The sequence below is a fragment of the Drosophila elegans genome, unplaced genomic scaffold, assembly GCF_018152505.1.
Source record: "Drosophila elegans isolate 14027-0461.03 unplaced genomic scaffold, ASM1815250v1 contig_814, whole genome shotgun sequence".
In the NCBI taxonomy this organism is placed as follows: Eukaryota; Metazoa; Arthropoda; class Insecta; order Diptera; family Drosophilidae; genus Drosophila; species Drosophila elegans.
Genome location: NW_024546167.1, coordinates 5,845,369 through 5,871,073, shown reverse-complemented (window position 1 = coordinate 5,871,073; position 25,705 = coordinate 5,845,369). Strand labels below are relative to the sequence as shown.

At 37.7% G+C, this 25,705-nt stretch overlaps 1 protein-coding gene across 6 annotated transcripts in view; it reads left to right on the top strand.

The window, feature by feature from the left end:
* The first annotated feature begins 2,406 nt into the window (after nt 1-2,406).
* The window catches only part of LOC108138098 (protein bunched, class 1/class 3/D/E isoforms), a 96,603-nt gene continuing 73,304 nt past the window's right edge, over nt 2,407-25,705 (top strand). The window contains exons 1-2 of one of the 6 annotated variants that reach the window (XM_017260084.2): nt 2,407-2,472; nt 9,295-13,441. In XM_017260084.2, coding sequence (XP_017115573.1) covers nt 10,398-13,441 — 3,044 coding nt within the window. In that variant the 5' untranslated portion in view covers nt 2,407-2,472; nt 9,295-10,397. Of the gene's footprint in view, nt 2,668-3,283; nt 3,388-9,294; nt 13,442-25,705 lie in introns of those variants that run through there. The other 5 variants (XM_041710159.1, XM_017260086.2, XM_017260085.2 and 2 more) reach the window with 5 other exon arrangements.

The window sequence follows — 25,705 nt, the reverse complement described above, 5'->3', positions numbered from 1 at the left end:
ATGACAGTTAAGCCGACGTTGGCCACCCTAATGAATTCTCGAACAGGCATTTCCCCTCCGTTCGGAATGCAATCAAATGGAAATTGTTAAAGAAAAGCAAAAATGCCCGAAAGGCTGAGAGATTGAGAGACTGTGAGCAGAGCACGCTTGACTGGATACCAGGACATTCGCACTTAGCGAGGGTGCAATGCATCGGTCTGCACTAATTACGCACAAAACATGTCCGGCCAAAAAGGGGAGTTTTGGGGGAGACTGTTTGCCCAATGTTTTTTCCTGCCTGCTGCAATTTAAATGAGACGTTGTCCAGAAGCGAGGGCGTCGCCTGCAATCGGTGGGTGGAAGTGGGCGGGGCGGGTCAGAGGAATTAATTCTAATCCCGGACACGTTCCGTCGCAGACGAAGTGGTCAGTTGTGGGGTATGTATACACATATACATATGGAGCTCCTGCGATATGTTTCAACTGGTGGAGGGTGCGTCGATCATTAGCGTGATTTTTTTCCGCTTTGAAATCCTTGAGCCACAGAATAATTGGCAAGAAAATCAGAACGCCTCAATGAACTGCATCTACCTTACCACAAGAATTTAATAAGACTTTGAAAAGGAAGGACTTGAAAAAGATTCATTATATAATTAAATATACAACGCTCATTAATAAAATCATTAAATGTTTCAAAAATATTACCAACTGGTAAACTTTTGCATACCCTTGAAGAGGAAGTAAGAGGGAACATTTTCGGCTCTATAAAGTATATACATTCATGATCAGCATCTACCCTTGTTCGACTGTTCATCATAACCGTCGTTTTTAAATATATTCGGAAATTCTCCGAAATATATTCATTTTATACATTAAAATTGTATAAAAACAGGAAAACAATATCGTATAGGAAATATCCAGTATTAATATGTTTTTCAAAACATACGCCTATAACTAAAGGGATGGTTTTTTTTCAGATTTTAAAAGTATATTTTCAATTTTATAAAAATCTAAGTAGTAACGGGCCAACATTTTTGTGCCGTTATTTTTATATGAAGTTTTTTGATTTGGAAGCAATTTTGGTAGCCTGAATACCAAGACTTAATATTTTTTTCGATGAAGCTAACGATCTATTTCTGAATTAAAAATAAATAATTTTTTTATTTTAAACTCACCTTTTAAATAGTTTTAAAGGCTATAGCAGAGAACGCTAGGTGTCGCTTTAAGAATTGTAAATGTGACTCCCCGTATTATCCCTCTAACGGAACGTAATAATACTAAAACAAATCGTAAGACAATGAGTGAAAGATGAGAAATAAGACCACGTAGGTGGCGCTTGTTAATCTAAGGTACATTTTAAATGGCTGCAGCTTCTTGAAAATTTACATAGGTGGCTCTTTAAGATGATGGATACGATATGCATAAAAAGATTGAGCTTCGAACAAAGGTCGGTAGATGGCGTTAAGATTTAAAAACAACAACACTAATTGTTAACCTTATATCTGCTTTTTGTCCGCTCTTATGGGCACTTATATCTCGAGTTATACATATGTTAAAACTATTATGTAAATGTTTTAAATGTGTTTTTTAAATTTCTAAGCAGCATCAATTTCACTGAAATACATTTTTAAAAGGGACACACTCTTTACTTGATTTTAAGACTAATTAAAAACACTTTGTACCTTTGCAGTTTGGCTCTCAGAGAAAATTAATTAATTAAGAACAAACTTATTTCAACAAACAAAATAAAGTTTAAAATATGCCGCCAAACAGCAATGCTTGTTCTCGCTTACCAGCACTTCTGCACAACACTGTCTAGTAGTTTTGGTATATAATCGATAGACGGCAAAAATATCGGTTGCAGGCGCCTCTAATCGGCCAGTGCTGGAAATAGACGCGTCAAAAGTGTTGCAAAGGGCCGGTCTCTGGGCTGCCGTTTTATGTTTGCAGACATCGATGTTTCTATGTAACATATTTGGTAGAAAACATCGTTTGAAATATAATTTATGTTTTAAAAAAACTCTTATTCTTATAAAAATAGGAGATTGTCCACAACAACCCAGTCGTTTGGCCAGTCTGACTGATTACCCCTTCCCTTAATGATCAAATTTTTAAAAATTTTAATACAAAATTAGGTTTTGAAATTTCTGGCTTCTTTTTAGTTTGGGATCATCAAAATTCCACGCGATTCCATTTACAAATGAACGCAAATGCGCGCAAGTTAAAATTTCGAAATTCAAAATCGTCGATTTGCGCAATGTTAAATGTATTTTTTTTTAATAGAAATGAGTGGGCAGCGCTGTGGCAGAGGGAAAGCAGAGTAGAGTTGGGAAAACAACGATGTTGCCCCGCCAACATCGATGAAACCGATGTTTTGAAACCATCGATGACATCGGTGTTGGCATCGATACTTCTCCACCCTACCAGTGCTGGAAATAGACGCGTCAAAAGTGTTGCAAAAGGCCAGTCGATGGGCTGCCGTAAAAATTTCAAGGTGAAAGAATTTTCGTTTTGTTATTGACAATAGCGAGCGAAGAGCGCAAATCGCAAATCGAAACAATTTTGCAATAAGTCCGAATTTATTGCAAAATAGAAATAATCGCGGCGCCTTCGCAATCGTGGAGAAAAAACGAAATAAGGCTGACAGGCCAGCGCAAAATCGAAGAAAAAACTGTGTATGTGCGTGCGTGTAAGTGTGTGAGTGTGACGTGTGCGTTCGCTGTATGTGTGAGCGAGCTGGCATGCAGATGTATGTGTGTGTGCTGCTGCTGCGGCTGTGTGTGCGTGTAAATTGAATAAGAAAACGGAGCACAAAAGGCACTGATGGAAAATTTATATGTGCTGAAAAATAAATTTATTTGCAAAAAGCCAAATAGCTGCAAAAAGTAAAGTGACAAGCGGAGAGACTGGCAAACAGAATTTTATGATTGCCGACTCTCTGCAGATTAAAGAGACAGAGAGAGCGGGAGATTAGTTTGTGTATGTGTGGGTGTGAGCCGCCTTTGCCAGGAATACCAAAAAGAAAAAATCCCTTGCGTTAAAGTGTGCAAAAATTGTTGAATTCGATTGTTTGCCTTCGCAGTTCGGCGTTTCGTTTTTTTTTTGCACAAAACTTTTTTTTGCCAATCTTTTATGCACGCTTTTTCGTTTATTTAATGCCTCTCTCTCTCTTGCTCTCGCATTTTTTCACTCTCTCTCTCTCTCTTGATTTTGCTCTCCGACTCTCTCGCTCTCCGCTTTTTTGCTTATGCCAGCCAACTGTCAAAACTGTCATTTACCTTCCTTTTGTCCGATTAGCAAAACGCAACGAAAAACTAAAATCACATCCAAATTTAAATTGTGGTCGTTCGCTTGTTTTTAGTTTATTATTTTACACCATGAAACGTAGTACTTTTACTTAGTTTGTCGTGTAAGTGTTATAACAAAATGAAAAAAAACTCGGAGGATAGAGAGGCAAAGTGGAAAAAATAGCCGCCGCCGCACAGTGCAACAAATCGATCAGAAAATAACCAAAAAGAAAAAGAAGCAACACGAAACATGTTTTAAATCAAGGAAAAGTCAGAGAAATTCAATGAAACGAAAGTAAAAAAATGTCGCGTAATTGTTTGAATGTGTTTGTGTGCCCATCCTTTTTGCTGTTTTATTTTCCTCACTTTCGCTATTTTGTTGTTGCAGTTTGCACTTTGTACCTTTGATTTTCCTATATCCTCTTTCCATTCTTATTTCTTCAAAACAGCTGGCAAAGCAATTGATTAACTCCAGTTTTTGCTACTTAGTTTTTTCAGTTTTTTTTTTTGACTTATGCTTTTGTTTATAATATCAGCTGGTCCGGCATTGTTGTTTATTTTCTGTTCTGCTCCGCCTTGATTGTTTAGTCAAGTGTTAGATTTTTTTTGTGTCATTTTGCAATTTTCTACTTATTCGACATCCGATATTATGGGATATTTTTATGTGATTTTCCAAAGAAATTCTAGTACACCAATTTGAGCCGAGTTTAGTTTAACGGAAGTTCGTATTGCCCACAAGTGCTCAGAAATATAGAGAGTTATTGAATAACAGTGTTGTTCAATTTCAGAATGTTGTTGTGAAGGAAGTTTTTTATCGCTTCCAAACGTTATTATAAATTCAGTGAAAATTTTGCAAAGCATTGAAGGAGTATTTCTAGGGATTGCAAATAATAAGTGTTATTTTTTGGTTTTTAAGTCTTCGTTTCCTATAAGTCTAGTTTCTGTTGCAGGAAGTTTATAGTTTCCACCTTCTATTTTAAATTTTGTTTGCTAGATGAAACTTAAAACTCAATCGGTAATTTGATTTTTTCTAACGTAGTAATTATTATACAAATTAGTGAATTTTTGCGTGCCATAATTAATAAAATAATATGAGTCACTAAATTAGTTTACCATTAACACAGATAAATAAATTTTAATTACTAATGTTTTTGAAGAGCTTAGATCTGCAAACCAATGTTGGAATTACCTTAAACTATCCTTTCCAAGGACGACTATGTTAGATCGCTGTTTTCCTCAAAAAGCTTAAATCATAAAAAAAGTTTTAATTTTAAAATTTAGGTTGAAAGAAAATATATAAACTTAGTAATTAGTTTTTTTTGTTAAAAATTTATGTATGAAATTTGTCATATCACCATCGTATTAAAAAAATTTTTGTTCCAACAACCACTATCGGTAAATCTGATTAGCTTTGCATGCCCTTGAACTTATCTTCATCATCTTCAAGATCATAATTATTATTCCTTCCATAAACATCTCAGATTTCAAAGCAAAACAAAATAAACCTCAGGCCAGATCGGTTTTCTTATTGAGCCGCGTGGCAAAATGATCTGCTTATTCTGAACCATTTTGTCACTTAATTTTATAAGTTTGCGACTAGAAAATTCGAAATTCGATTGGATTTTAATAATTGCCAAAACTTTGAAGCTTAACTGTTTGAGGTTGCCTTTGAGTTGAACCAAATAATTTGTGTTTTCTTGAGGAGTTTATGCGAGTTTATGAAGTCACGTCTACCAAGCAAGGTTTCAATATTCCCTTCTTAGTTGAGTTTGATTCAATGATTTTTTAACAGGACTTATATTAAATAAAAGTGAAGTAAAGTTTTTTTTTTATGTAAACATTAATGCTATAAAAATAACAAAAAATTTAAAAACTATGTATTTAAATACATTTTCAAATTCAATTTTTGAATGACAATATTAAAGTTATCTATATAGTATCTATTTAAACAAATAACTCTTTCATATCCACTTTCGCTTGTTTTACGTATAATTTCCTTTGATTGTTGCTCCATTTTTGGTTCTGCTCAATTCAATTGACAAACTTTATTCGATTTTAAATTGTTTTTGAGTATCTCATGGATGCATTGTCATTGTAATCTCCTACATGTTGTTGGTTTTGCAGCCGCCTCTTCCTCATCCTCGTCGCCTTCCCTTTCACTGCTCTTTTCTCGTTTGATAAACATTTTCATTGCCTTCTCTCGGTCTCTCTCGCTCCCTATTTCCCGTTCGGGTTCTTTTACTTCCTCCTACAACGCCTTCGTTTTTCGTCTCTTTTTCCACTGCCGTTTTTTGCACTGTGAATCATTTCTTGCAAAAAAAAGGAGAAGAGGTGAACATTTCTTGTGGGTGGAAAAATAGAAGGAAACGGGTTCTTTTGGTTACATTTTCTTATATTTATATTTTGTTTTGTATTTATATAAACATACAGGTCTCAAAAAATTATATAACCTTATTTTAGCTAGGATAATCCCAACCATTTCAGTTATTTTAATAGTTTTCTTATGGGAGAAAAAATTATAGTTTTATTATTCCTTGTTAGGAGAGTTTGTTTATAGTTTGAAAACTACTGAAAGTATATATTTTCTTTATCAGGACTTTATCCGTCCGATCGTATGAAAGTCGAGATCTAGGAATGGATCAAACCTAGTCAAAAGATATCACAAGGACCGTTCCATTTAAAGCCGCACCAACATATGTAGTTTTACATTGCGCCATTTGCTTTACTTAAAAATTGTTGAATATAGTATATGTAGTTATCTGATAGACAATATACTTTCGTTAATATATTTCGTTTTAAATGTATGTACATATTCTTAGAGAAGAAAATTAAATCGTTAAGATTCAAATTGCTAATTATTCAAATTTATTTTGCGATACATTTGATTCACTAACATATTTTGTCGAAATATTTTAGCATTATAACATTTGTAAAATAAGATTTTTAAATTTTCTTTAAATGATTAGGTTTTAAGTCGAATTTAAAAAAAAATGAAAAGTCATAAAACATTTTTATTTATATTTTCTATGGACTTAAATATATTGCCTGATTCTCTTTTAATGCACTTGGAACAATCAGGACATATTTCTTTGGCTGGTGCTGCTGCGCTGCTATCATCATCAATATTGATTACCGGCAGCTGTCCGCGAGAGAAAAAGAGGGGAAGAGAACGGACAGCCGCTGCTCTCCCTTTGCGGTTTGTTTGGTATGCGGCCCTCGCCCCGCCCCGCCCACTTGTAGGCGCCCATGTTCAAAGGAAGAAGAAAAGGCAGGGGGCCAACAGGCTCTCTCTCTCTTTTGGGGCTCTTTCTCTCTGATTGCAACTTGCTCAACGCGCATTCGCTTGCTCTCTCTCTCTCTCTCTCTGCCGCTCTTTCTGTACTATCTGTTGTAGTTGCTTTTCATTACGTTTGTTGTTTTTGCTGTTATTGTTGGCTTGCCATCGATTTTATGCTTTGTCGTTGCAATTAGTTCTTCTGTTCTGTTGCTTGTTTCTTGTCTGCACTTTAAGTTCTCATTTTCTTTTCCCCATCTTGTTGTTTTTGTATTGAGGCAGCCGGAGAGAAAGAGGGTCAGAAATTCTCCATCCATTTCCATCTCCCCATTCTCCGATTTGACTGTGTGCGAAATCTGGTGCTGCTTACAGCAATACTTTGATTATCGGCTGCCGAGGGTTAAAGAGGGGACCCAAAGTTTATTGTCCAGAAGTTGAGTTATAAGAATGGATATTCCCTTTCTAATAGTTATGAATAAGCGGAGCCTACGTTCTCAGGGTCTGTGTGGTGGTTGGTAAGGATTAATTTCTGTAATTGATTTATTTTTGATCGAGGGCCAAGGCGGGAGTGTTCAGACTTTGGATGACAATCTCTTTAAATCTTTGTCGAGTAAATTGTTTGTACATTCCTTTTTCGGAAAAAGGAAATTTTAATTTTAAAATTGCATTCTTTTTGGGAGTGATCCAAGCGATCTTCAAAAAATTCGCAAACAACAAGAAGCAGCTTAGGCTAGCACCTGTGGCGCTCAAGAACAAGGCCAATAGACTCTTTACGGACCAACAAACACCAGATTCACAGAAAAACCCACCTTGGCAGAGTGCTACGACCAATGTTGACCTATAACTGATTTTTTGTTGTTGTATGGTTGTTCTTCTGGTTTGATAATTTTGTTGCTTGTCTCTGTTTTTCAACTTATTCCTCTTCTGCCACGAAATAATCAGATTTTTTTACGTCGTTTATAACTCGATTAGGCAAAAAGAAATAAAACAAAATTAAGCGAGAGAATAAAAGAGCAGCGTCAAGGTCTTGACTTTGCCTTCTGGCAGGGCACACGCAGAGTTCAAACGCAACTACAGTAATCACTAGAAAATCCGCATAAATAAAAGAAAGAAAATGTTTATAGCTCTTTAAACTTTGGAGAAACCTTTATTTAAGACCAAACCCTTTAAAATTTTCGATAATAATACCTATTATTTCTAAATCAATATTAATACTTAAAAGCACAGAACGGTATCGGTAATTAACTTATATTGCATGGCCACTGTACTAACACATACAATCACACTCTTTTCTAACCAGTCCACGCAATTTATGAATGATCGTCAAAGCTTACGGTTATTAACCAATACAAGCGCGGCAAAAACGGCGCGTGTGCCCGAAAATGTTTGCAAAACTTTTTCGGCAACTTTTTTCGCGAATAATTTTTGTGGCTGCCTTTTTATCTCTTTCTCCTTGGTTCGCGTGCTCATTTCTGATTTCCGTAAACGAAATCGATTAAATAATGAGTGAGGCAAAAAAAAATCAATGCCGAAAGAAAATAAATATTTAAATATTCAATTGCAAATGCAAAAATAAATAAAAGAGAGTAAAGTTATTAAAAATAAACATTGTTTTTTTTTCTTTGGCTCAGAAGGAAACCCCTTCCCCAAACCTTCTTCCTCTAATGTAGCACTTAACTAATTCAATAAAACTACGACGTACCCACAATACAGACAACTCAATGAAATCAATAATAAAAAAAGAAGGCTACACAAAAAATAATGAAAAGCACACAAAAGCATCATCAACATTGGTATGATGATGATAATATACGAACATGAACTACGCAGTTTGAAATTTAACTAGATACTTATAGAAAATCACCCAATATACAAAAGCAGAAGGTTGGATTCAACTTCAGGCCAATAAGGTTAGGGAATTTTGTATAGAAATTAATGAATTACACGTTTAAGATGTCATTAAAATAATCCTATCTATATTAGAATTTTTTAAATCTAGAAAGATGAGGTAAAACTGATTTCAATTTGGGAGAGACTACATTAAATAAGGGTTGTATTTATGTTAAAGAAATTAGTATTTAAAAACCTTCTAGGCTGTAGTAATAGACTGAAATTTGAATTTTAAAAGGTATAAATTTGGGTCACAAAAGAAAGTCTATTGTTAAATTTGATATTATAATTTTATTTGATCCTATAATTGCACCTTGAATATCTTAAGATCCTGTTAATAACTTCAACGCAATTATTTCCTACAAGGGTTTTTGTCTCACCCTTCTATTTTCTAAAATACGTAAAAGGAGATTAAACTTTTTTGACCCGCCACATATAAATAAAAATCTAATCTTGTTTAACTGTAAAATAAATATATTTACCAAACAACTTTAAACACGGAATGATATTCGTTAATTAAACTGAAACACGATAGCTATATATTTATTTATATTACATGTACATAATTTTAAAAATATTTAAATAGCTTAAAATTCGTAGTTTGTGGTGAGTCAAATAAGCTGCGAGAAACTGTATATGTACGACGAGTTGTTCAGTGCAATTATTTACTTTATTTCTTCGTCTCTCTGTCCCTCGATCTCTGTGGCCGGCTTCGTTTCGTGTGCATTTAATTTAATAAACAAATAATAGAAAAAAATATATATGTTTACTCTTGATCGAATTTCGTATTTCTTGCTTTCCGGCCAACCATGTTAATTGAATTTAATTCTAATTGTCGTTCTTGTTCTGCTCTGCTATTTCACAGGAATTTCATTTCTACAATTTACTGCAATGTGTTAGTAAAACAAAACCGAAGAAATTGATTAATTCTACGAAAAAAATATTAAAACAAAAACCAACAAATTTAAAACCTATGCGTAAGCGTGTGACGACGAAGAGGAAAAGTGCAACAAATACATGAATACAATTAATAGATCAACGTGAAGCCTAAATCAAATCCCTAGTTAACCAAAATCACCAAAATATTTTCATAATTTTTAAGAAATATTTTAAGTGTGATAGCAAGTTCTGGAATACCTAAAAAAAGTAATTTTCAAAAACGAATCAACTGCAAACCAATTCGAATCGAATCAAATCGAATTGATTCGATTAACAGCTGTGCTGTACACATGCACCTGTGTGTGTGAGGGGGTGCGTGTACGTGAAGTGTTTAGTGTGTATGTGTTTCAGTTTTAGTGGCGAATATTGAAACGCCCGCTAAACAAAGTCAAACGCTAGATGGCTCTGTCGCTGCCGCCTAAGACCAGTGTTGTTGTTGTTGTTGATGTTGATGTTGCAGCTAATAAAACGCGGAAAGGCAAATTATAACCGCCCACCAACCCCACAACACAAAACCACCCCCAAAAGACAGTTGGATAAATAAATAAATTTCAATTTATTAGCATAACAAAATCAACTCCCCAACTGAGAATATAATAGTAATAACAAGTGTTTTTCGCATTACCCATCGTCGGTCGGCTCAAATTGCGTCGCGTCGCGTCGCGATCGTCGCTAGTCCTCGGATCGGATCGAAACGGAACGGAACATTATAGTACGGACGGTTACGGATCAGATCGGATTAGTTGGCAGTCGGTGGCACCTGTCAACGCAACGCTAACCGCTATTATGCATCGGCGTCGTCGACTGGCCAGTGCAACAATCGCATTCGAATTGGCGGGCGAACAGCAGCTAAAACAACTGACAGAACGCAAATAAATGTATAAAAACAGTCAATAGCAAATTATAACCCGTAGTTTTACCAACCGAGGGTATACCGTAACTTTTTCCGTGGCCCAAATAATCCAAGAATCGTCTGCAATCCTGGATTATTTGCTAAAGACTTTGCGCACGCTGAAATCCAATTCGATTATGGCCGAGAATCAAAGTGCGGCCAGCGAAGATTCCGGTCACCAACAGCAGCAGCAGCAACAACAGCAACACCAGCAACATCAGCAACCACTAGCCGCCACATCAGTCACCGCCGCTTCAGCCACATCGAGTTTAGCTAATCAGTCGCCCACGAACTCGCAGGCCTCATCGCCAGAAAATTCCCAGGAAGCATTGCCCCTGGTGCGACGCCAATCATCCTCAGCAGCAGCAGCAGCAGCAGTAACAGTTGCAGCCACAAGCAGCAACACTCCGCAGCAGCAGCGCAGCAGCATCAGCAACATGTTCGATCGCACGGTGAATGCCAAATTCAAGCCGGCCGCTTCAAACGCCGGACCCGGCAATAATCCGGGTCGCAGGAACTCAATGCTGACACCGGCTCGAGGGGTCACTGTGGGCGGCACTGGCGGCAACATTCGCAAGCTGACCAAGGTCAACTCCTTGACTAGCAACCATCACTTTGCTGTGTGCTATCCCCCCAGCAACATCTATCAGAACAGCAACAATGCCGGCAGCAACTCGGCTTTGCAGCGCACCACCAGCGAAAGTTTGCGTCTAAATTCGCGTGTGGCAGCAGCGGCAGCCACATCGGTGTCACGGGCCAGTAGCAATTCCAGCCTGGCCACGTCCACCTCCACATCGCTGGCCCCCAAATCCAGCAGTAGCAGTGGTGGCAGCAACTCTACCCCGCAGCAACAGCAGCCGGTGAGCAGCAGCAACAGCAGCAGTGGAGGCAGCAGCGCAGGCAGCAACAACAGCGGCGGCTACACCAAGGCCAGTTCGCCCAACAATAATGGGGCACGTACGGTGGGCGGAGCAACTGCAGCGGTAGCGGCAGCAGCTGGCAGTCATCATCATCAGCCACATCACCACCATCATCATCATCACCATCACCAGCATCACAACCACCAGCAGCATCAGCATCAGACTAGCCTTAGCCAAGGACACGCCTCGTTGACCGTCGCCGGTGGGGCAGCTGCGGCTGGCGCTGTCGGGGGCGGGGGCGGGGGCTCCTCGGGGACCACTGGAGGTGCCACCAATCGCAAACCAAAGACGACTTCCTCATTTGAAATCACCTCGGTGACGGTGGGCCATCCCAAGCTGAATGCTGCCGGCGATACTGGAGACGAGTCGGCCGATGATCTGGACGAATCTCACACGGATGACAATAGTCGGATAACGGACCTGGAGAACGAGACGCCCTCGATGTCCGAGGACACGTTCTCCAAGGAGGAGGTGTACTATGCCAACAATGCCCTCAGCACGAATGCGCCGGTGATACCGACTAGCTCGCAATACGGCCTCGTGGTGGTGGATCCCATTGGTCCGTCGCTGGGCCAGACGATCCAGAATGTGCAGGTGAACGTGTCGGATAACATTATCAATGTGGTGAGTGGTGCCGTCACACCGGGCGGCACCAAGAAGAAGGACGACATCAAGGAGACGCAGCATCGCAGCGAACGGTTTAAGGTGGTCAAAATCGAGTCCACGGAGCCGTTCAAGCGAGGTCGCTGGATGTGCATGGATTACCTGGACCACTCGAGTGTGGGTAATGGTAGTAATAACAACGAAAAGACTGGCTCTTCTACTTCCGATGCGCACGCAGCCACGGCTGATGGTGCAGCAGGTGTTGCCGGTGGGTCTGAGGCCCTGCCGCACAAGACCACCCAGAGTATGATTCTGCCGCCCACCCAGAAGCTGAACGAGAATCATCTAGAGGCCAACTCGACCGATGCCAATTGGAACTATCCCGAGCAACAGCAGCAGCAGCAGCAGTCGCAGCAGCTGTCGCAATCCCAGCAGCAATCCTCACAGCAGCAGCAGCAGCAACCGGCTCAGATAAGTGCCACACCCAGTGGGGTGATGACGGCCCCCGCCACAGTGGTGCACGGCATGCATCAGCTGCACATGGAGGCCCAGCAGCAGCAGCAGCAACAGCAACTCTTCGACAGCGTCAATGCCAATGCCAGCTCACCCAATCCGCCCGGCGACCCCAGTAATTTGGATTATGCTCGAACGGCGGCCATGCAGTTGCAGCAAACGTTGCAGCAGCTAAAGCAACGCGAGGAGGCCATGGACGTGCCGCCAGGGGGCTATCCAAATTACCAGAATGGTGGCGAAGTTGCTGGCGGGGCGGCCAACAACAACAATAGCGGTGGAGCAGCAGCTGGCGAGTCGCAGCTCAGCACCAGCTATGTGGAGCAGCAGCAGCAGCAGCAGCAGCCGCTGTCGCCGGCCCCACTTACGCCCCAGGCCACGCCCACATTCGCAGCTGTTGCTGCCGGGCAAGCGCCAAACTTCCAAATGGAGCAACAGCAGCAACAAGCCACATCGCAGATTGACGGGATAGTCGCACAGCCATTTAATCAGCAGCAGCAGCAGACCCCACAGCAATCGAACCCACAGCAAACGCCTGCAGCAGCAGCAATACCTTCAGCTGCTGCAGCACCACCACCACAACAGACTTCAAACACTTCCAATGCAGCGGTAACCACTGGCCAGGGTCAGGGTCAGACATTGCCGCTGTTATCACACATGACCAGCTACGAGCAGCAGCAGCAGCAGCAGCCCAATCTAGGAGCAGCAGCTGCAGCATCAGGAGGCACGGCACCAGCATCAGTGGTTGCATCGCCAGCAATTTTAACGCTGCAATTGCAGAGTGCTCCTTCAACAATTGCCGACCCACAGCAATTGATGGTGCCACAGCAGCAGCAGCAGCAACAGCAGCAGCAGCAGGAGGAGCAACAGCAGCAACAGCCACAGATACCGACAACAAATATCGCGAGTGCTAGTGCCAATAATAGTAATCTTAACCTTACGAATACGAATGTTGTGGCCACCGCCGAGGCCTTGTCAATCGCGCTGACCTTGACCGATGAACAGGCAACCGCGGCAAACGCTGCAGCTGCAGCCGCAGTTGCAACCGGAGCTGCAACAGCAACAGGAGCCACATCGACAGCAGCAGCAACGCAACAGCAAATTCAACAGCTACAACAGCAACCAAATGCAGAATCCGAGACTGAAAGGTGAGTCATTAGCAAAATATATATACTTTTTAGAACATAATCATATAAGAATAGAAAATGTAGAATTACCTTGAAGAAGAAACACATTAAAAAACATTAGTTCTTTAACATGGTCCTATCAATTAAAATTCTCTTGTTTGTATAACGTTAGAATATCTTCCAAATACTTTCAAACCTCCACAAAATTTAACATTTCAATTATAATACCAATACCAAATCAAAACATACAGATCTGCATAATTATCAAACTATTTTCTTTTTTTTGAAAGCAAATGTATTTAGTTGATCGGAAAATGTATTTACCAGCTATCTAATCGGTTTTTCCATTTTCCTCTTCAAATTCATTTACAAAAACTTGTGAGTTTGGTTTTCCACGTTTACGACCTGGCATTCGGTCTTATCTCAAACAGTATTGGGCTGATCAAATATTTACACGACTAAACCCCAAAACGCTGCCGCTCTGTCTACTTTTGTACGGGGGAACTTAATCAATTAAGTCAAAGACGGTCCGAAAGTTATTTATGGACAGAGCCGAGGTTTGGTTTGGCTTTGCTTTGCATTCGACTATATTTAGAACGCATAAACGTTGTTTGAACAAGTTTTGAGAATGCCCAATGGGCTGGCAGTCCCTCTATACTTCCCTGCCCCCCTTGAAAATATTATCGGGTAGGGCTAGTTTCAGGTTCATTTCGGACCGCTAAAGTGCCAACACGCGCCGCCTTCTCTTTCCCATTGTATTTTGCCGTCTCTTTCGGTCACAAGAAATAATTTCGCCACTCAAATAATTTGTTGTTGGCTTATATAGTTGTTTTTTTTTAGTTTTGTTTGTTTGCAAATTTGCTACGTCCATTTGCTGGAATTGCTTGCTGAGGCGGGAAGCGTAAAAAAAAGAAAAAGGCAGCGAAGGAGGAAAAGAGAAAGAGCAAAATGGGGGGTAAACCTCATTATAAAAATTTATTTAATAAAAATTCATCAATGAAATTAGCCATGGAATGTTTGCACAAAAAGCGAGCGGTGTATTCGTTTTTGGGCAACCGATATGAAGGATGTGGAAGAAGAGAGGTGCGGAGGATCGTTGTGCTTATGTGGGGGCGGTGGCTCACAACAACAACAGAGTGACACAAAAGGTCGCTTTAATTGAGTTCGTTTTAAAGCATACGACGGTTTACTCAATTGCCATACACTGCGAAAATTCTGAAAATAAATTGCAGCTGGGAATGTACTAAATTGTACATAATTGTATATATAGTCAACAGATGTTGATTAAATCTGATCGCATTAGGTTCTAAATAGGGCAAATTCTAGCAACATAAAATAAAATTCAAAAAAAAAGGAAATTAACAATGTTGACTTGATTGTTATACCCTTTAAAAGGGTATACAAATTTAAAAACTAGTAATTAGATAAATTTATTCGTTGCGGTTTAGTTGAAAAAAACATTACAAATCGCATTTATCTTTCCTTCATTAATGTCGAGTTTTTATCGTTTTATTAAACCATAAAATGTTTTAATCACCAGCTGTGTTCGTAAGCATAAACTTTTTGTTTTTTTTTTTAAGTATTTCAAAAGTAACTTTGACCAACTTTATTCGAGCTACAACTTAGTGACAGTTTTGTTTTTATTGGTGCCCCCGTCAGGCTGATGACTAATTTGTTTGCCATCGAAAAAAGTTTAGTGGATGACTCACTTTTTGGGGGTTTTACATGTGCCGCAGCCGCTAAGTCGATTGATGAAACTAGAAATATGCATACAAAATAAGGGGATCTTTTTCATTAGTTTATGCATTGAGCAAATGCGAAGAGATTAAAGAGCGACCAAAGTCAAGGCAAATGAAAAATTTGTAGATACAGATATAGCGAATACAGCAGATACAAAAGATATGTGTATATTATATTCTTGGCAGATTGCGCATTTGCGTGTGACGAGGAGCTAGTCAAGTGCCTGCAACCCCCTGAAACCCCCTATCGTTTTCTTTACTCCCCATATTTCAGAGCGATCGTTTTTTGTTTTGCTTCCCCAACGAAATGCAACTGGCAAATGTAAAAAGGGGCAGACTGTGGCAGCAAAAGGCAAATTACAATGAATTATGTGGCTTGAGTATTAAAAATAGCCGGCATGTAGAAACGTGGGCTGCGGAGGGGGCTTCATGGAAGGGCCAGAGGGGTGACAGTGCGTCGCATGAGTAATGCATCCCCATACGTACTCAACATTGGTTGGTTCGTGTTTGCGTTTGTCGGCTTAGCAACAACTTGAAAACCAAAGCGGCCTGCACTTGACAACTTCTTCACTGCCCCTCTCCATCACCATCTCAATCTTCATTTCACATTTATTTTTCTCCAACTCGTCTTCCTTTGCCAGACAATTTGTCCATGTTTTCTTTATTAGAGCAACTGATTGATGCACTGAGCCCAAGGGCGTCTCACCCATGGCTTTCCACATTTTCCCCATCTCCCACTAGGTCCACTTACGTCACTTACATTGGACAAGTGGCCATAAAGTAAAAGGAGTGGGGAAAACCGGTTTTAGCCTTGTCTAATGAAAAGGAAAGTCTTCCCTGAATGACACTCGATGTGGTCTGTAGCAACAATTGCAATTGTGGATCACTTTACGTTATATAAAAGAAGGCGATTTTCTCAGTTTAAAATTGAAGGAGACATACCCGTAATTGAAAGAAAAAATATTTACATTAAAGCACTCACTTTATCTGAACAATAATAAAAGTTCAGCTTTCAGAAGAAGAAGTTCCTTATATAAAAATAATACGACAAACAAACCACAACTACAGTGTATATACATTTCATTTTTTTTTAAATTGATCAATTACTTTCATAAACTCTGGATTTTAAAATGTAATTTATGGAAAATGTTTCTGAAAGAATATTCTAAGAACTAAATCAAGTTTAATTGGATACAGATCTGTTTTACTTCGTTTTTAATTTTCAACTTTAAATTTATAAGTGAATAGATAAAAAATATAAATTAATTTTATATTTTGTTTAAGAAAACTCTTTGAACATGTGGTATTCATCAATCCGAAATATGTACATATTTACTGATTAATCATTATTATTTTCCTGAAATCTGCAAATGTTTATTGCTAGAATATAAATCGCAGCTTGCGTCCGACAAGCATCTGGCATATAGATGTTGGTTCCATACGTTGAAATTTGCAATATTCAAAGAGCTTAAATGACAAAACTAAAGTCCATTAACTTCTTATACCCCACTTGGCCCCATGGTCAAATGTTGTCATCATCCTAGATCTGAGCTCATAACTTGTACTCAACACACACACTGAAAACTAATTTGCCTTTGTCCATGCTGCCAATTAGTCGGGCAGAAGTAATCAAAATGTGTCTATAAAGTAGAATATTTTATGCAGAATGGCTGGCAAAATTCTCTTCACAAGAAACACGTGGTCTCTTCTTTAGAATATTCGCTTTGTAAAATGTTAAAGCGAAGTATATTCAAAGTTTACTAACATTTTTTTCTCTATATTTGTTAAAGGAATGTCTTTAAATGTTATTACTAGCAGAACAATGTAAGATAAGTCAAATAACTCATTTTGGATGTTATTATGGTTAATAATATTTAGAGCTTTTAAATAAAGTAATTGGTGATCGGCACTGTAATTTTCCTGATTCTCAACATCTCTGATTTATTTTGTTTATCATATGGAGTTTGCCATGCAAGTTCCTTCTTATTTTTCGCAGCTTTTGACTTAATCTTTTCCGGACTTTGTGGCCATATTTTATATTGAACAATGTTTCACTGAGTCGCTTCTGTCCCGAGTTCTTTGGATATCAAGTGGTTGTCTGCTTGTGAGCAGGCAATTGACAGATTTACTGCAATTGGTTTTGGTTTGCCGCAGGCAACGACCCGATCGGCGTTTTCAGACCCAGAAACAATGAGTCACCCACCGCACAGTGGCCGAAATGGCGAATTCGGCACGTATAAATTAATAATTTCTTGCGAAAAATAAAAAAAATTTGCTTTAAGATATAAAACAGATTGATTTTAATTTGAAATACAATTTTTTTTATGTTTAAGCATTTAAGTTTCCACGTCTGGTTGTAAATCAAGAAAATTGCTTGTCATGTAAAACACTTTACCTATCGGTATTATAAAAAACATATTATCAGTTTAAAAGTTACTACATTTTTAAATACGCACCAAATTAGCAATTTTGAACACTGTGCGCCCGCCGTAAAGAAAAAAAAGATAGGAAGGAGCCGCCACCCTTACCTTTTCCTCAATACAAATCCCCCTTGAAACATAAAACTATACAGGTACAAATATCACTGAATGTGTGATTACCTCATGCGTTGCTTAAATCGCGACCAAGGCAGAGCCCAACAAATACGTAGATATATGTATACATATCGAAATGTTAACTTGACGCGTGCCTGGCATTGACCGACTTAGAATAATTGAAAGAGCCCCGAAACAGGAGCTGGGAAATGGGGAAGCTAGGCCTGTTCTTGGATTCCAATGACCTCGACAAACGAACTTCCGTAATGGGAGGAACGAACCGAGGGAGAGGCGCCAAGAAATGCTTTGTCAATTACTCACTCTCCTTCTATCGAAGTTGAATCATTTATACACGCCAAGCGGAATCAACAATAATAAAGTATGAATAAAGAAGTAACCAAAGAAGTAGAAGAAGAAGTATCAAATAGAGCATTCAACAGTGTTCTTAATGTTATTTTTCTTTTGTTCTTGCACATCAACGCAAAAATCTATGTCAAAGTCACAGAGGAAGGTATATATCATCTGCCCTGCCTTGGCTTGTCATATTTCAGAATTAAACCGAACAATCATAACAAAATTATCGGAAACCTGCTTCAGGTTTATATTTAAGTATTTAAAGTGTTAGAGAGTACACTAATGAAAATAAATATTTTTGCTTTATAAAATTGTCGTTTTATATATTTTTTTGAGAAACTATGAAAACCCCCAAAAAAGTATTTGTATTCTGGTCTAAATATTGGAAATCATTTAAGACTGATTAATTTACCACAATGCATATAAAATGTGGGTATACAATTTTAATAAATCATACACTATGCCCAAACATTTTCTCCCTGTGCTTCCAGTTTTTTGCAGAACATTTTTGCGGAGAAACGAAAGTATTGAAAATTCTTGTATTTATTTTTTCCTACAAGGTCAAAAACATTCCCGTCTCACATGTGCCGAATTATATATATTTTTTTGCTTCTTTGCCTTGGCTAAATTTGCTGCCTGTTTTGTTTTTCGGGGCCTGTCGTCTTTTGACGTATTTGACCTACTAAGGAATGAACTTTCTGTGCCATTATTTTACGCCCAAGAACCTCCTGACGCGGTTGTCACTTCCGTTTGGGATTCTGCCTTATCGGGTGGCGACCAACCAGCCCTGTATCTTCTGTCATTTGTTTATCTAAATTATCTTGAATTTGCCTAAACCAAATTGAAACACATACATACACCCACTTGTCAAGCCAAAAGATTGTACAAATGTATCTTCAAGTCGGGATAAAAAAAAAAACTAACAGCTGGGTAAACATTTTAGGGAAGGAAATAATAGGGTGAACTAAAGCATACCTAATGAGTTAATAACAATTAATTTTTTTATAAAGATTTAATCGTTTAATTCGCATTATACAAAAATATTAACAACGTGTTAGTTTCTTGTGGAAAATGTGGTTTGAGTGGTACAGTCAAAAGCATTGTTGGTTAAACACGAAATGATTCTAATCTTCAGATAATGAAAAACTCTTTTTTATCAGCAACAGTGGTTGCCATTGCTCGCGCTAAAGATAATTTACATTACTTATTTCTTTTACTGGGAAAATGTATGAACTATGAGGGATTCTAGCTCAACCCCTATTCTGAGGGTTACAAATGTTATTGAGAGTTATTTTTTAATTTAAAAATCTTTCAGATGGTCAAGCCCAAATCAATATATATTTCCCTGCTAATGAGAATTAAAATTAATTTTTTATTTGCTTTTAATGTTATAGATATTTTCTCAGAAAAAACCTAAAACAAATTTTTCACATTAAGTTATCGTTCACTTCCTCATAATGCATTATTAGCATTTAAAGCTAAACAAACACGCACACAGTATACAAACATGCATTTCCATTTTATTTTCGTCTCGTTTGCATCTGAAAATACGCCATATTGGGCGCTTGTAGCCCCCGTCAATCTTTCCACCCCCTTTTGCTTACATAAAAGCCACGCTTTACGCTAAAATGAGCTTCGCCTTATGCGCTGCGCACTTACTTGCTGCCCAAGTGTGGGGAAAAATTGTGATGTAAAAGTAACAAAATGTAGTAAAAACTGGAAATAATTCGTTTACTACTGAGTGAGGAAAATGGAACGAAACCAAAAACACAGCTTGACCTTCGCTTGGGAAATTTGATGCTCAAGAAGCGGAGAGGGAAAAGGAGGAGGGTGTGTGCTAGTCTAGGCGCCACACAACATTCTAATTGGTGATGAAATTCTTTCAAATGCTTGGCTTACTTTATATAATTATTATTGACTATTATTACGATGAATGTGGAAATAGCTAATCAAATTTCGAGGGAACTAAGATACAGCTTATTTCAAAAACACAAACCGAATTCTAACAATATAAAATGTATGATTAAATCGGAACAAGTACATTTTAGTTTTGGAAAATAGTTATATTTATATTATAAGGAATTAGTCTTCATATTTAATGATTTCGTAATCAGTAAGATTATTTTATATAAAAGGATCACATGTAAAGTATTTAAAAGTTAATTTTCTTAAAATTTTACTGACAATTTTTATCAAGGCTCGTTTTCTCGTCTTCGTGGTAGCTAAAATACATACATTTCTTAGTTAAAACCTATTATTCGTTGACCATCAAACCAAGAAAACGAGCCTGAGGTGTAATATGCCCAAGTGCAAAGAAACTAATGGGTGTTTAAAAAACAACAAGAAGCATCTCTGACGTCGCTTCGTCTGTCTGGCGTCGCACACACACAATCGCAAACAAAAACACAGGCACGTATTGGGGAGAGATTTTTGCAGTACTCATAGGTTTTGTTGCTGCTGTAATTGCAACTGATCGTTCGCCGGCATTACAATTACAACAAGCTCTCTGTTGCTCTTGCTTTTCCACTCTCATTTTCTCTCGCGCTCTCACAACCCACACACTCTCACGCACACAATCAACGGTCATGCGTTCATATCGCTTCGTTTTGTGTCTAAAAATAGACACAAATATTGAAGTTGATTTTATACGGCCATCGTCAGTCCCGCCACTCCCCACCACCCCTCAAAACTCAGCCCATCACCACCCCCCGCCCACGAGTCGTTTGGCGAGTTCGTTGTTGCTATCAAGCATTGCCTATCAATATGCGACTATTTCACTGGTTGTTGTTATTGTCATTATTTTGTTGCTGCCTTCATTATAATGCGTTGTTGTTGTTTAAAAATAAACTCTGCTGCGCGTGGCATTTTTTCCTATTTCTACTCTCTCACGCAAGTTGGAAAAAAGAAGAAGAGAGCGAGTGAGTAGTCTTCTCATGTGTTGATTAAACTCAATGAAATAAATTAGATTTAATTCATGTTTCTGATGACTCTCTCCAACATTTTAAGTCATTACGCAGGGAAAACAAAAGATCATCTGACCTAATACTCTTCTAAGAATAATTTTAAAAACAGAAACAATTAGGAAAACAAATTATAAAATACTATTGTTTTTTAAATGCTTATTAAATGACTTTAAAATATGAATAGAAATTTGTATTTTTTTAAATGGTATTGTCAAAAGTTGTTGGTTAAAAATGCTCTTTTCAGTTTTTATTAACTGATCTAGTTAGTTTCTTTCTTTCCATTTGCCGTGTTTCATAAAACATTTTTGTGTCTCATTAGTCATGGTGACTATGTGCTGAGTATACAACTATTCACATACATTTAAATAAAATTTTTGTTAAAATTTTTAACGTAAGTACAACTTATTTTTGTCTGTGTGCTTTTACTATCGCCCTATAGACCGACAACCTTTTTTTAAATTTTGCGCAGCATTTTGCAATATTTGTTTTGTATTTTTTCGCGCCAATATTTTTAGCACCTTCTCCATTTTTTCTCTGTCGCTGACGTTTTTGTTTGTTTTCCTATTTAACGCCACGAGCTGTTTTTTCGTAGATAAAATTAGAGGAGGAGGAGCGCCGTCTGGTAAGTGCAACAAAGTTGCCTCGTTTCAAGTGCTTGTTTAACCCATTGATGTCCCAGAGCGTTGTGAGTGTTTTTTAATTCACCATAACGAACAGAGTACGATATGGCACGGGAAAAGAGGAAGGAATTTAGCAAATTGCTTATTTAAATTTTTTAAATTTAACTTATCGTTTTGTCATTTTTAAATTTTTAAATCTTCAATATAAAACAATTGGAAGTTTGTTTCAATTTTAAACCTATTAATCTTTCAGAAATAGAAATAGTTTAGCATATTAATATGGTTTTTAGTTTCTAACTATCAAACAAATATGGCTTCGTCCATTTCCAATTGTGAAATTGAACTTAAATATGATTTAACGTATAGAAAAAAAGATATAGATTCTAAAATTAAAACGCAACTAATATAAAACAGAAATTAAGATTTCTAAACATACTTTCACATTTTTTAAAGATATTCATAAACATTAAACCTAAGTAAAGTTTTAAGAACAAATTTACTGTTCATATGGCAACAAAATTACCCTTTTATATTTGGACCAACATAAATAAATATTCTGAAGCTTTCATTAGAGACCATAAAGTACTTGCTCATCCATTTTCCCCACATATTCCAAAAATAAATTCGACAATTGCTCCGAATCGAATTCCAATACCATTCGAAACAAGCAAATTCCCTTTGTTGCCAGGCAAGAATGTTAACGAGGTGTGTGGTTTGGTTTGGTGTTCTCTCTAATCATAATCAAATAAATATAAAAAAAAACCTGACGACTCACAACCTGCCCCACTGCGGTTGCGATGCGAACTGCGAACTGAAATGCTGAACAGGTGTTTTCATGTGATGAGAGCTGAACTTTCATCGCTCAAAAGTAAATGCCGGCAGAGGGAATACCTCAGATTACGAATGCCCCCAGGTTTTTGCTCGTTTTTTCCCATTTCGGATTAATAACAATTGACACTTCTCTCACATGTTTTAGACATTTTTGCTGAAAATTGAAACCTTGACAGAGCGTGAAACGCCTTTTATTGATTTATAGGCGCCTCTTCATGCGCTCGTATCGGCTGGGTTGATTGATTGATGATTGGCTTTGACTTTGGGTATTGACTTCTTGTATATTTGCAAGTCAAATTTTGCCGAAAAAAAACGAATTAAAAGAGTGCAAAAAAAGCCAAAGCATTGGGAAAATGTCGATTCGCTATAAAAGATACCGAAAATACAGAACGTAATAATTGATAGACGTCAGTTGGCTGTGATCTTGTAGATAGGAAATCGTAGAGGAAGAGGGCAGGACCAGAGCACATGATTTAAATACTAAAGGCAAGAATAACAAAGAACCAAGTAAAACAAAAAGGAAAACAACCCGCAATATCAGGCATATTTATTTGCTCATAAATTTCTACGGTCCGCAAAAGATAGCAACCACCACAGAGACAATGTCCCCATCTTTTCTGCTATCTCCTCACTCTGATTCTCCCTTCATTTCTCTTGCCAAGTGCCAAGTTTCTGGTGGGATTCTTTTCACAGTGGGTCAATAATCGCAATCAATTGAATGATTTTATGTGCTGTGCATGCAAAGTGGTGTTTCGCATACAAAATTCTTACAATTGAAATCATTGATCATTTCGGGGAATTTGATTAATGGGTATAATGCTGCGGATGGATTAAAATAACCAGATCGACACCTTTGCTGACTTAACTCCATTTAGTTGTTGTGTGTAAATGTCGGTTAAATTTGGATTTAACTATAAATTTTAATACTGAAATGTTCAACGGAATAGAAAAGGATGATGCAAAACTTTCAACCATCTACTTTTCTTCGCAACCAGGAAACATTAAAATTCTGCTAAATGCAAATGAACAACTTGTATTTCATCTTACTCCATAACATTCAATACTTAATCTATCTACATTAAAATACTCTGCAAATGAAACTAAAATCCGCATCTGTTTCAATGAAATATATAATTAAATGATTTCAGAATCGAGAAAATTCTTATAGACATGTTCATTAATTAACTTTCTGTCTTCATTTAATCATGTCACTCTCCTCATACAGTGCCAAAAGTTGCCGTTGCTTCGTTTTGACTCTTTTGGCATGTCAAACTTAATTTGATATTTTGCCAAAACAAAGGGCAGAAGAGCCCTTTCTTAAAAAATGTGAGGGCAGGATTGGGGATGTAAACAAAAAGCAACGAAATCGAACTAACAAACAAAGAAAAATAAAGGATATTATGTCGGGGGTATGACCTCGTTGAAGTATTAACAAGATATATAGAATTTTGTTTAAACTAAAAGGTTTAGATTTGAAATTTGACACGCCATTTGAATTGTTCTTCAAATCGTTACACTGAATAATATAATTGCAATTTTAAGTACTTAAATAATAAAAATGAAAAGGAATAATTGTTTTGAAGTAAACCTTGAAAAATGTACTAGATTATTGTTTTAAAATTCCTAAATGTATCAGACCGTCATTTACTGGATTTAGTTAGTTTACAAATCAACTTGTCACTTTCTACTTGTTCTAGTTTATGGTGGGCTATTTATTGTCTGATAAAATTGACCACAAGTAAGCGATAGGAACAAAAATTCAGTGGTAAAATGCTTGCTTAGTCGAAAGTTAACTGTTGCCGGAACCAAGAACGTTGGGGCGAATGTTTGGGGAGAGGAGGTGGAGGTATAACCCTGCCGAAGAACGACCTTGACAGCGAAAAATAACAACCGGTACACGGGTGGAGAAAAGCGAAATTAATATTATCGTGTGTGTGCAAATAAACTGCAAATCGCAGAAAGTTGATTATGGATTTGCATTTTGGGGGAAGGCTCGAAACTGAACTGAAACGCAATTTCCACTTGCTACAGCTGGAAAGTTACTCGAACTGAAAATCAATAAAAAGTGCCAGCCAAATGTCAAAAGGTGCTGGGTGGTAAAAAGTGGCAGCTCTAAAAATGAACGTGAAAGTTGCAGACATGAAAAGTGTAAAAAGATATTTACATCTTTTTTAGTTGCACTTTTCCTTCAATTAGCATCGTTCGCACAGATTTCGGGGGCTGGAGTTGTCTGCACTTTGGAAAAAGTCATAAAAATGTTGAATGGGAATTAGCGGATTGGCTTGTCAACTTTTCCCGGTTATTTTGTGTCGCTTTGGTGGCCGTTCCATAGAAAACTTTACGAAAGAAAAGTACACAAGTACATTAATCACCTTTATAAAACTTGGTCTTCTCAAAATGGTTTCTTTTGTTTTTATCGTCTCCTAAATCTCATGGTCCAAAATGATAATACACGACAACCAGTTTAAGACTATGTTAGGTCCTACAAAGTAAATGATCATCTTAAACGGTGCAGTACGGAGAGTTTATATGTAAATAAAGTATTTAATACACATCACGATGCCTGGGAATAGATAAAAACACGGTTACTTAAAAGACGAAAAACACACAGTTCAAAATTCAAAAATAATTTTTAATTTAATTCTTTTTACCCAGAAACATCTAAATACAAATGTGAACGAACCTTTTGGTTAACCGAATTGACGTATTCCGATTCTGACGTATTTGGCCCAGACAAACATTTGTTGACCTGAAATCCACAAGTGGGCAAGTGGAAAGAAAAACTTAATAAGCGTGTCGGCTTCTAGTATACTCCCTCCCTAAAATGGGAGGTGATGAACGATGAACCGAACCTCAAAGCGGTTCCAAAACAAAGATGTGCGTGTCAAAATGCATTTCTCTTATCAGGCATTTGTTTTGACCCAATACGGTTTGTAATAGGCCTAGTTAGTGGAGGGTTTCCTTCTTCGTTTTCGCACCTATTTTGCTAATTTATTTACCTTGGGTGGCAGGTGGTGGCCGAGAGGTCATTAAACTTGGAAAAATATAAGCTTCTGTTTAAATATTTCCCTTTACAACTGACTCACACAAATTGTCTGCCTTATAAGGAACTCGATTCATTTCCGTTCCACTATGCTACGCGTTTGTATCTTTCTTTCGTTTTCTTAAAGTGCACCTACAATCTCGTTCTCTCTTTTCCATTCATATTTTTTAATCAACTTCTTTGTGTTGCCTTTCATTCATT